A 13,046-nucleotide genomic window follows, 5' to 3' on the forward strand; every position below is an offset into this window, starting at 1 on the left:
ATTTAAAGAAGGCACTGTCTCATTGATTCACTTTATTTCAGACAAACGAGTTCATTTAAAGAAGGGACTATCTATCCTCTTTGCCTTATACCGGGCAAATGTGTTTGAGGAAGACATTGTCACTTCCTTTTGCTTTAAACTAGGCAGATGAATTCATCATACCAAGGATACTAAAACATTTAAAGAAAGCAATATCTCTTCACTTCGCCTTGGGCTGTTTTTCAACTTAGTGTTCTACTAGCATTTCCACATTGAAAGCTTTCCCGTGCCTGCCAGTTACATGAATGTCTTGTGTAACAAGTGCAATGGACACACTGTGCTCAAAGCGCCGAAAATGCTTCTCACCCGCAAGGATGTTAACGATCATTCAGTAATTTGCGTTCGATCATTTAGTAGCTTGTCAATAACACATTCCAGAAGCTGAATTTCAAAATATGTTGTATGGTGCGAAGGTTTTCCTACAACTCTGCCTAATGGTTCGTTGTTTGAATTCAACTAATAACGGAGTTAGAGCGCTAGTTGCAGTAACTTAGACTAAATGATTGGAATTTTGTTATCATTTAGTCTAAGTTACTGAAACTATAGCTATAACTCCATTACTAGTGGAATTCAAACAACGAACCATTAGGCAGAGTTGTAGAAAAACCTGCGCACTAGAAGTCCACCATGCAACATATTTTGAAATTCAGCTTCTAGAATGAGTTATTGACAAACTACTAAATGATCGAACGCAAATATTGAATGATCGTTAACATCCTTGCTCACCCGGAAGTATCCTAAGCCGAACCGAGAATCGAACTTGCAACCTCCGGATCAGAAATCCTCCAATCGCTTTGTGCCGCACTCAAAAAGAAGAGAGAAGCATTCGGGGAAATGTTACATTCGGGGAATTGTTATTCGGGGAAATTGCATTCGGGGAAATTGCATTCGGGGAATTGGTTTTCGGGGAATTGTCGTACAATCGACTGTAATTGCCTTCGGCCCAATGTCCCAGCATCTTTTTTTTACAATTTTTAAGCGAGTTGTCCCACGACCCTTACTTTTGTTGCAACTCAAAATTATGTCAAAAGCCAATTATGCGAATTTATGTTAAACAACGCAGATTCCTTTTTCAGTTTTAGTTTTATCTGCAATTCGGGGAAATGTTACATTCGGGGAAATGTTGTATTCGGGGAATTGTTACATTCGGGGAAATGTTACGTTCGGGGAATTGTTATTCGGGGAAATTTCATTCGGGGAAATTGCATTCGGGGAATTGGTTTTCGGGGAATTGTCGTACAATCCCACAAAGTACCTCACCATATTTGTTACAGATAAAATTTCATGTAATATTGTTCTCAATCTATGTGTCCTTCTGAAGTAAATAGAAATGCTGCTCCCGCCCTCAATCGACTGCAAATCAGCCTTAAATCTACTACTTATGGTGTACCTGGTGCTCAAACCAACCAGTCTTCCACGCGGCCACCTTCATCTGACTCGTCGCAATTAATGCTATTCAGCCGAGTTGCAACGAAGAACTACTCATTTACTATCAGAATGTTCGGCTACGATGTTATTATCCTAACAGAAACATGGCTTGATGACAAGATATTTCCTGGGCAACTTTTCGGGAACAGGTACACTGTGTTCAGTAATGATTGTAATGAGTAGAACAGCTGCAAGTCTCGAGTTAGTGGAGTACTCATTGCTATCTCTGCTGGTTTAAACTGTCTTTACCATACTTCTGTTGATAGTTCTCTTGAACAGCTTTGGGTATTATTCAGATTGTCAAAGCAAAAAATAAGCATTGGTGTTGTTTATCAGACTCCTAACCGTAAGAATGATATGCCAAGTATGCAGGATCATGCTATTCTATTTGGCGATTACAACCAGTCTGCACTCGTTTTGGAGCACGACACGAAATCGTCTGAAAATCAACCGAACAGAATCACACATATCGAATCAATGCGCCGCAATTCTTGATGGTTTTAGTCTCAATGGTTTGAACCGAATCAATGTGATTGTGAATAGAATTGGAAGAATTCTTGATCTCTCACTAATGAGTGATTTTTTATTGCACCAATGTGAACTAATCGAATGTATTGAACCGTTGATTCCTCTTGATTTTGATTATCCTGCTCTCACCGTTAAAGTCGCAATAGAAGAAATGACAGTTTTTGAAAATATGCCTAGTGGATATGATTGAAATTTCCATAAAACAAATTTCAAGTGCTTCGTTCACTTCGCCAAATTAATTGGGACGCTTTGGAAACAATTCCCAACGTAGATGACGCCGATAGTCTTTTCACACAACTGATTAGTAGCACCTTGTCTGACTATGCTCCTGGCCATAGGCCCACTCCCAAGCCTCTCTGGTGTAATGCTCGTTTAAGGAGACTTAAACGCATTAGGTCGAATTATTTACTGAAGTATTGCAGAACTCGATGTCCATATGTCAAGTAAAAATTCAGCCATGCGAGCAACAACTACTGGATTTACAATAAGATGTTATACCAAAGGTACACTCTAAGGACTCAAGAAAATTTTAGGCGAAATCCTAAACAATTCTGGACGTTTGCCAACTCCAAGCGCAAATAAAATGGCTTACCGGTTCGGATGTTTCTTGGAAACGATAATGCTGGCATCTCTGCCGAAAAATGTGAGTTGTTCGCAGTACATTTTAAGCGTGCTTTCAACAATTTCATCACATCAAGTGACGAAGTAAAAGAAGCTTGCGAGATGTACCTTATATAACACATGCGTGATCATCAGATTGAGACGATTATTGATAAATTGTAGTTTTCGACTGCCGCTGGACGTGACAGAATTCCATCATGCATTCTGAAAAAAATGTGCAAGTGACCTGGTCCGTCCTTTGGCAATTTTGTTCAATAATCCCCTACGACAGCGCACATTCCCATCTGACTGGGAAATTTCTGTTGTTTTCCAAATATTTGAAAAGGGGGACAAACAGAATGTAGAAAACAATCGTCGAATAACACCGTTATGCGCTGGTTCTGCAGTCTTCGAGATCATTATCTATGAGCTACTGCCCAGTCAACACAAAATCATATATATGATGTAACATAAGATGCTAAAGTGGAGGCGATATACGTACATATTATATGGGGAAGTACCTATATGGCCTCCACTTTTGCATCTTATGTGACATCATATACGATCTTGTGTTGACTGGGTGTTTGCATACTGCAAAAACTACATATATCCCCTCGGATCAACATGGTTTCTACCCCTAGAGACCAGTGTCCACAAAAAACAAGCTGACTAGCGAGTTTCGTGATCCTCTATGTCATTATACATCCTCCGGTCATTATACTGTGCAATAGTGCGCTCTATACCGGTATCGTGCTCCGTTGTATGGTGTCCATATCAGGCGTCGTAGATCTTAAGATTTGAGGCTTTTCAAAGAAAGTTTGCCAGACAAGCACTTCGCACTCTTCCTTGTCATTATCCGCAGAATCTTCCGCCTTACGAAGATCGTTGCAGGCTACTGGGACTGCAGACATTAGAGGAAAGAAGATATATGAGCCAAGCGGTAAATTGTTGCTGGGTGATATAGACTGCGCTGGAGTATTGGGACATTTGAACATCTATGCACCGGAGAGAAGTCTCCGTCAACGTAGTTTTCTGCAGCTTGAACAACGCCATAAGGAATATGGCCTTCATGATCCAATCCGCTTCATGTCTTGTTACCGTACAGGGTAACAATGGTCGACGCACTTGCTTGGACAAAAATATACTAATCAAATTAACAATACAAAAAGCATTGTGAAACTATGCATGAAGTACCCCAAAGGTAGAATAGGTATTAAGTGAGATACTTATAATGCCTGTTCTACCTTAATCGTGTAAATACTTAAATTCATCGTAAGGCTCACATCTCGCCCGCGAACACGACTATGGCACCCCGACTGGCGTAGTATTTCCGTAGTGAGCAAGTTCCTAAAAAGGTTTTTCCGAAGTCGCACGGCACGTTTTACTAAAATTTGGCCGAGGAAGTGGTGGCTTTGAACCCGAGCGTGAGACGCACGGCAGCTGCCGGTAGTTTTGCCGTGAGATCTAGGTGTGCACTACCCTACCTATTCGACCCGCAATCCCGGGTGCCACGTGTATCGACGAATTGTTAGATTCGAACCCTGGGAAAGCTGTGAGCTGTGAGTGGCCGTTTCCTTGAACTCCCCATACGGGGCACGGCCCGCTGGGTCCCAAATTAGATAGTTCGTACTGGGAAGCGGAGCCATTTGATCGGAGAAAATTAGCCTTCGAACTGTTAAACCGGTTTCTGCACGGGGACGGTCGCCATTGCTGCGACACCCGGAAGCCACGAGGCGCATGTTCGTTTGGCAGTGCGAAAAGCTTGGGGGTACGGAGCGTCGAGACCGGATTTATCGGCGAGTTCCACACATCAAGTCAAGCCCAAATCAAGACATTCCTACCCAACTCCACGATGTTGCCAAGTATTCGTCGTTGTATCGTCGACCGTTCATTTTTCGCTGTGGAAGTGGACGCTAAGAACGATACCAGCTTGCTGCCCGCTTTCGCCTGACGGAACTCACACTAAGGGAACCAAATCTTCGTCCAATCCCAGATAGTCCAGTTCAGCATCGCGCAGGTGGGCCGAAGAGGACTATCGGTCTAAGGGACGCTCCCTCCGGATACTACCCGCACTATTCATCGACAGTTCAGCGACAGCAACGCAGATCGGCAATGCCAAGGGCAATGCTACAAATCCTACCACGACCGAAGTTTAATCCCAACATCCAAAGGTATGTCGCTTGTCCACGTCATTCCACGTCATTCCTTTTTCCTGATCATTGAAAGGTTCTTGGTACTTAAATTCATCGTATGGCTCACATCTCCGCCCGCGAACACGACTATGGCACCCCGACTGGCGTGGCAAGAAACGTAAGAGAAAAGAGGGCACGAGTATTTCCGTAGTGAGCAAGTTCTCTAAAAAAGTTTTTCCCGAAGTCGGCACGTTTTCTAAAATTTGGCCGAGGAAGTGGTGGCTTTGAACCTGAGTGTGATACGCACGGAAGCTGCCGGTAGTTTTGCAGTGAAATCTAGGTGTGTGCACTACCCTACCTATCCGACCCGAATTCCCAGGTGCCATGTGTATTGACGAATTGGTAGATTCGGACCCTGAGGCTCTGAGCTGTGAGCGACCGTTTTCTTGAACTCCCGATACGGGGCACGGTCCGCTGGTTCCCAGATTCGATAGTTCGTACTGGGAATCGGAGCCATTGGATCGGAGAGAAGTAGCCTTCGAACAGTTAAACCGGTTTCTGCACGGGGGCGGCCGCCATTGCTGCGACACCCCGGAAGCCACGAGGCGCATGTTCGTTTGGCAGTGCAAAAAGCTTGGGGGTACGGAGCGTCGACACCGGATTCATCGGCGAGTTCCACACATCAAGTCAAGCCCAAATCAAGACATTCCTACCCAACTCCACGGGGTTGCCGCTGCCCGCTTCCGCCGGACGGAACTCACACTAAGGAAACCAAATCTTCGTCCAATAGTCCCAGATAGTCCAGTTCAACATCGCGCAGGCGGCCCGAAGAGGACTATCGTTCTACGGGACGCTCCCTTCGGATACTACCCGCACTATTCATCGACAGTTCAGCGACAGCAACGTAGATCGGCAATACCGAGGGCAACGCAACAAATCCTGCAACGACCGAAGTTTAATCCCAACACCCAAAGATATGTTGCTTGTCCACGTCAGTCCACGTCAAACAACACCGTCTATCAGCCGCAACGCTATACTAACCCTTAAACACTAACCTTAACAAACTAAAATGATAAAATAACAAAGATATATAAAATGTACATCTCATTCTTTTTTCCTGATCATTGAAAGTTTCTTGGTGCATGCAAGTCCGTTGGTTTTCCATGTACCGTCCACTTCCGCTACATCTTGGTCTGTGTGTCCTTTGAGCAGGTAGAAGGCCGACCCTGAGTATCAATTCCCCAAAAGGTGAGCTAGTTTGGGACGTGTGGACGTCCACTGCATAGACGTGTGGACGTCACCGGCGCGGCAGTTACAGTCTTCCAGGTTTAACCAAGTGTTCCACATTTTTTCAATCATTCCAGAGCTGCTTTTCAACGATGTTTACAAGCTAGGGATATATTACCGATATGACACAGGTGAGTTTCTGTCCAACGATTTTGAAGTTTTTTGTTTTGCAAAATTATGAAGTTTGACATGTCACAAAATGGGTTCCAAGATTGAACGAGAATTGGCCACTTCCCCAAGGGAACCAGGCCCTGGAATACTTGAAAATGCGTAAAAACAACTTATCATGCGTTAATATATCAACATGGATGTGCAATACTTATGAAATCCCTTCAGATTATCTGGTAGATGTGGGATCCTGACTCAATGGAGTTGTTGGATAACCTAGAATAACAAAAATGAGATAGAATGGCTGAATATGTTAACAGATTCATGTGGAACTGGAGCGTTTGTGAGTTTTCGAAATATCTTCTGTGCTAGCTTTTAGATATGGGGTCTGAACTCCATGGAGGCCTTATAGGACCTAGAATACTTAAAAATATAAAAAATCTGCCTATTATGTATTTGTATATCAGCATGGACCTACAGCGCTAGTTAAATAACCTAAAATATCTGTTGTTTAGTTACTAGACCTATAATACTATTTCAAGACTTCTTGGCGCACCGAGAACATCTTAAGGCCTTAAAACTCATACATTTAGACGCCCCGGATATCGATAAAAATCGGAAATTGGTAAAAGATACTTCTGTGGACAAAAAGCAAGTAGAATATCAAACTTTGCTTCATAAAAGATTGCAAGCTTTTTTTGCTCTCAAAATATTAAATAGTGCTCTCTCTTTGTACGCCCCAAATTCGGAATAACGCTTTCTCTTTTTACGCTCTGATTCAGTTTACGCTCCCAAGGTTTTGCAGTTCGTAGATCAACATAGGTCAGCGGTTCTCAACCTTTTTCTTAAGAGGTACCCCTTCGTGTTTTGTATCCATTGAGATACCCCCTATTTTAATAAACGTAACTCATAAGATTATCTTGAGAGAGTGCTTTCGAACCTTTTGAGCATCTTGAAATGACGTTTCTGAACCTTTTGAAAGTAGGCTTCGAAGTCTCTTGAAAGAATAATTCCGAGGCTTTCAAAAAGATTCTTCCAAGCCACATGAAAGGGGTCTTTCGAGCCTCTTGAAAGGGGGCTTTGAGGATCTTGAAATGGCGTAACTGAGCCGTTTGAAAGTAGACTTCCTGAAAAAAGAATCCCCAGCCACTCGAAAGGAAAATTCCGAGCCACTTAAAAGGGGGCTTTACAGCCTTTTAAAACTCGGCTTCCGACCCTTTTGAAAAGAGGCTTTCGAGCCACTCGTGATGGTTGGCTAAAAGGATTTCGAGCCCCTCGAACTGAGAATTCTGAGCATCTTGAAAGGGGGCTTCCAAGCCTCATGAAAAAGGGCCTTTCCAGCCTCTTGAAATGAGGCTTTGGGAATCTTGAAGTGACATTTCTGAGCCTTTTGAAAGTAGGCTCCTAAGCTTCTCGAAGGAAGAATTCCGAACCCATCCAAAGGAATCAACTCCACTTGAAAGGGGCTCTCGAGTCTCTTGAAATTGAGCCTTTTGAGAGGAGGCTTCCGAGCCTCTTGAAAGGAGGCATCGAGCGTCTTAAAATGACGTTGCTGAGTCTTTTACAATTATGCTCCCAAGCTTCTCCAAGGAATAATTCCGAGCCCCTCAAAAGGAAGTTTCCGATCCACTCCCTTTCAGGTTTAAGAGTCTCCTGAAAGTGGGCTTCTGAGCCTCTTGAAAAGGGGGCTTCCGAGCCTCCTGAAACTGGGTTTCCGACCCTTATGAAAATAGGAGTTGGCTGAAAGAATTCGGAGCCCCTCGAAAGGAGGCTTTCGAGCCTCATGAAAGGTGGCTGGCTGAAAGAAGAATTCTGAGCCCATCGAAAGGAGGTTTCCAAGTCTTGGAAGGAGGCTGTTGAACCAACAGTTTTTATTTGAAAAAAAAAGCCTTTGTCCTAACCTTCAAATTTAATATTTCAATTATTTTTCCTTGGTGCTTCCAGGTTTCTGAACCTTCTACTTTAATATTTTAGTTAAGGAGTATATTCTTAACAATTTTTTATAATTTTGTTTCGATTAAGTAGATTGTTTTTGAAGATTTTTTTGATCTTTTGTCCCGCAGCCCTTCATAGTCATAGTGTTGGCTGTGGTGGACATGATTCGATATGTTTTGATTTACTAATTGCTATGCATATTATGTACAATACAAACTCTTGGAATATAAATTTATACAATTATTTAAACTTTCCCAATAGTTGGAATTGTAATATGTCCGCCATTACGCATTTTCTTCCGAGGTACCCCCTGAGGTCAGCGAAGGTACCCCCAGGGGTACATATACCCCAGGTTAAGAACTGCTGACATAGATAAACGGATCAAACAATAACGGCTGCCGGTGCGAGTTAAAAAAACGAGTCAAAAGAACAAGCACAATCCGGTGCGGTAGTATTTCAAAAGTTGTCAACATTATTAAATAGAAGACCGAGAAATTTATAAAATCTAACCGAATGAAAAGCGACCTCAGTGTACTGCAGTGGGAACGCTGGCCTTATTTTAATAATAAATACCTGCTCTTTTCATCATTTATCAAGTGGTAAATAAGAGATTGATTCATATGCATTTATGGAATTTAGTTCCTGCACTCTACAACAACTCCACATCTACGGAGTCGTATCTCAACAGGAACGCCCGAAGTTTCCCATGTGGGACAAACAGGATGTTTCAAAGAATCGCTGAACGTTCACCACAATATTAAATCGCACATAATATAACTATTATCAAGTTTCTAATCATGAAAGTTCTCCCTGAGTTTAATTATATGATTCACTCGTAAACCGTTTCTGTAATCTTCAAAATTTCTATAGAAATGTTTGCATCAATCAATTCAACAAGTAAGAAAACCTCACGTGCATCTACTTTATGGGATTAGGACAATTGTAGCAGACTTATTTAGCTTGATGATGGAACCGCGCCATGTCAACATCTCAGAGTGAGAGCAAAACAATATGCCATAATCATAGCCAGGCCATGCATTACTAATTAGCACAAAACGAAGCCTGAAACCATGTTGTGGCGCATTTTTGCCACGAGCGCAATGTATTCGCGCTCGAAGCTAGTGAGAATCGCTTGTTTTGACGGTAATGATCAGGTGCCACAAGATACAATCTGCCAATTCACGTTCGTAATCTCTATCGTTGGGAAACTGTTCCTGACACTAGGATACTTACTCTGCTACCGCACGGTTTTTGTTTCGACTCTTTATCACCGCTGGGGGAACCACTTTGGTTTCGTCTTTGTGATTCAACGAAAGTTTACTGCCATGCTTTTGTAGGAACTCCATCAGCTGTTTCTTGTGCAAGCTAAGCGACATCCGCGGCAAGCCGTTGAACATCGAAGGTCGTCGGGAGCCACCCGGGTCCAGCGGGGACTGATCTTCCGAGTTGATGCTGTTGCCCGTAGCTCGTCGACTGTTCGGTTGATAGGCGAAGCTGACATTCGGCGTGAGCTTTGGTGATGTGTGAATGGGATCCATCGAGCGCGCTTTTCCTGGAGCTAGATGAACCATGTTGGTTTCACTGCAAGAGAAGGAAAACTGGGATGAACTCGAGATTTGTCTAGCAAGTTTTGCGAATGTGAATACAAATTACTGCTGCCCCGTATGGATCTTATTTCATCTTCCAAGGATGAAAATGAGCTACAGCTTTCCGAATACGACTCGTCCCTTCCGTTGATTCTGATTTTAGGTAGATTCATTTGAGATGTACGCCGCTCTCGAGCGTTTTGATCAAAATACTTTTTATTACTGAACGCCTGGAATTGTCATATCCATAAGAATACGACTCGGATTCCGAAATGTGTTAATTGATAATGTGAATAACATATTCGAATGCAGTTCGAGTTTAAACCGAACTAAACCGCCGTAAGATGACTTGATTTCAATAGGTTGTGATCAGATTGCGGTATTCTTTATAGTCAGTTTTGTAAAAATTCCATGGATAAGTGACAAAGCTTTTCGGAAAATTTTCTAAATGTTTTACCGAAACGAATATTCAAATAGGCATGATATCTAGCTTAAAAGAAGCATTCACCTCCGTTACATAGCCATTTTTTGAACATGTTTTATTACATGATTTATGTTCTTGAGCACTAACTATGTAACATATGTACTGGAGGACATCATAGCTGGAATGCAAACAATGGGAATGCTCATAAGGGTACTGCTCAAATATATTTTCTCTCTTATCTCTTGTCTAAAGTTTTAGGAATTTAATGAACAACCCAACTAGATCATGGAATATATATTATGTCATTGTAATCCAGTAATGCGTCCGATTATCTATGGTATAAAAATATGGCGTAAGTGTTATAATCATTTAGCAGCGGAAACGGCTTTGTTGTCTTTGAATGTGCACAAATAGTATCGGAATTGAATTCCAATAGAGGAACGCCCGTGATCAAACGGATTTATCAATGAATGCAACACAAGGTGAACGATTGTAAGTCGTTAGTTTTATTTATGCATTGCAGGGAGTAGAAAAGTTAGCCGTTTGTTCCAACAGGAACGAAATGCTTCGTAAGAAGATCCGGACAGAACAGTTAAGGACAATCCTCACGGAATTCAAAACTAAATGCACTCGCGTTTTGAAGGGTAATCCCTTCAAAACGGGAACCACGCACAACTGTCATTTTTTTATTCCACGCATGCTGCGACGCAGAATGTGTCTAGAAATACACCAGATTGCTCAATTGACGGTGAAGTTTCGATCAGCTGATCTATTGCAAAATAATTCAGTATTGGAGAAGTTTAACATTGTACCATTCCGGCTTTAGCTACCTTCAGGATACTGGGTTCGCCGTAGAGCTGCACGAGCTCGAATTTACCTCGAGCATTGTCCATGTTTCGTGTCCGTAGAGGACCACCGGTTTTATCAGCGTCTTGTACATAAATTGGACCTCATCAGTAAGACCGAAGACATAGAACATGACCGCTTTTACTACGATATCAACCAGTGTGACGAGGACTCAATTCAAACTCATCTCTCATCGGTTGATTGGGCGTCTTTCTTGGCAGATTGCGACGTCGACGACGCTGTTTCACGATTTTATGGTATAATTTATGAAACGATTCATGAGTACATACCTCTTAGACGGAAACGGTCTATAGTACACTACAGTCAACCATGGTGGACTCCTGAACTTCGGAATCTTCGAAACAGATTGCGAAAAGCTAGGAAACGGTTTTTCAAAACGCGCAATGAACAAAATAGGCAGTTACTGCATGATACAGAAGCGCATTACTCTACCAAGTTAAGTTCTGTTTTCCACGATTATATATTGCACCAAGAGTCAAATATAAAACGCGATCCGTCAACGTTCTGGAGCTACGTGAAGAAGCTAAGACGCAACGGCGGCGTACCTAGCAATGTTTCGTATAAAGGAACTTGTGCTAATTCCACAGAACATGCTGCTAAATTGTTTGCTGAGTTTTTCAAAAATGTTTTCTCGGACTTTCGTCCTGCTCACACCCCGGATGAGCACCGTGACTTGATAAGCGGTATAGCTCATTACAACGTACATCTACCGCATCTAAATGTGTCGTTAGAAGATGTGAAGGAAGTTCTTTCATCTGTAGACGGTTCCAAAGGTCCTGGCCCAGACAGTTTGCCGCCATCTTTCATTAAACAATTTGCAACGTCTCTCGCTGTGCCGGTAACGATGATCTTCAATCGCTCGCTGGATAGTGATATTTTCCCAACTGCATGGAAGATCGCCTCAATTACTCCTATTCACAAATCCGGTAATATTCACAATGTAGAAAACTTTCGTGGGATTTCTATCCTGAGCTGCCTCCCGAAAACATTCGAAAAGATGGTTTACGAAGTCGTGTACCAAGCGGTTCGCCCTATAATCTCAGAATATCATCACGGATTTGTCCGGAAACGATCGACAACGACTAATCTGATGGTTTTTGCCAACACACTAATCAACTTCATAGAGAGAAAAAGACAAGTTGATGCCATATGCGTGGACTTCAGTAAAGCTTTCGATAAGGTTCCACATTCATTTGCTATCGATAAGATGAGGTACATTGGAATTCCTGACTGGGCAACGACTTGGTTCCAGTCCTATTTGACGTATCTGCATATATCTGCATATGTTCACATTAACGGAGTTAATTAATCGAATTTTGGCATTCCGTCAGGTGTCCCCCAAAGAAGTCACATAGGACCGTTAATTTTGACGTAGGACTTACGTCTCTCTTTACTATACCGGGTGTCATTTCAAAATATTCAAATCGACCGCGTTACGCGATTACGTTGAAAGATTTTAAACGTTAATAGCGTTCGTCTCAGTGGACGAATTTCTGCGGTAAGCCCCTCAATCGACAGATTTCAAGTATGCCTTTCATGTCCATGCTTGATAAGACCCGAAAAACTTGTTTCAATAGGCATAAAACTGTTTTCAATGAAAACATTGAGATCAAGGGAACCTATAAATATGGGTACCGCATAATTCTTGCATCATCCCATTACCACGTTCTGATTGGTGCAGACTAGACTGGCCCAGATTAGTATGGGGAGAAAAAAGTTGTCGAATTCCACAGGGCACCCCCCAGGAATGTGTCCTTGGGTGAGAAAATCAATCTCTCAAAATTTCAGCTCAATCGCTTATTGCATAAGCTGGCGCAATTGATTTGAAGTTTGTATGGGGATTTCAGTCAAAATATATAGGAAAATACACCTCCGTCAATCATTCGATCTGGAAATTGGTTCTGATTGCTCGATTGAGCTCAGAATTGCAAAAACAGCAGTTGGTATGCCACAGAACAATTTCACAGAACATTGAATGATCATTAAATGAACTTTTATATAGTTTTCGACTGATTTATTAGGAGCTGATTTGTGTATTTTTGGATTTTTTGATCGAATCGCATCAGCCGAAAACTATATAAAAGTTCATTTAATCATCATATAATGTTCTGT

The 13,046-nt window shown here is 42.2% G+C and overlaps 1 protein-coding gene across 2 annotated transcripts in view; it reads right to left on the reverse strand.

Annotated features, from left to right (window-relative positions):
• Positions 1-13,046, reverse strand: part of LOC134209182 (proton channel OtopLc-like) — a 42,341-nt gene that overhangs the window by 13,120 nt on the left and 16,175 nt on the right. The window contains exons 1-2 of one of the 2 annotated variants that reach the window (XM_062685167.1): positions 9,704-9,854; positions 9,291-9,638 (exon numbers count right to left, since the gene is read on the reverse strand). In XM_062685167.1, coding sequence (XP_062541151.1) covers positions 9,291-9,638; positions 9,704-9,816 — 461 coding nt within the window. In that variant the 5' untranslated portion in view covers positions 9,817-9,854. Of the gene's footprint in view, positions 1-9,290; positions 9,639-9,703; positions 9,855-13,046 lie in introns of those variants that run through there. The other variant, XM_062685172.1, reaches the window with a different exon arrangement.

The sequence above is a fragment of the Armigeres subalbatus genome, chromosome 1 (genome assembly GCF_024139115.2).
Source record: "Armigeres subalbatus isolate Guangzhou_Male chromosome 1, GZ_Asu_2, whole genome shotgun sequence".
Classification (NCBI taxonomy): domain Eukaryota; kingdom Metazoa; phylum Arthropoda; class Insecta; order Diptera; family Culicidae; genus Armigeres; species Armigeres subalbatus.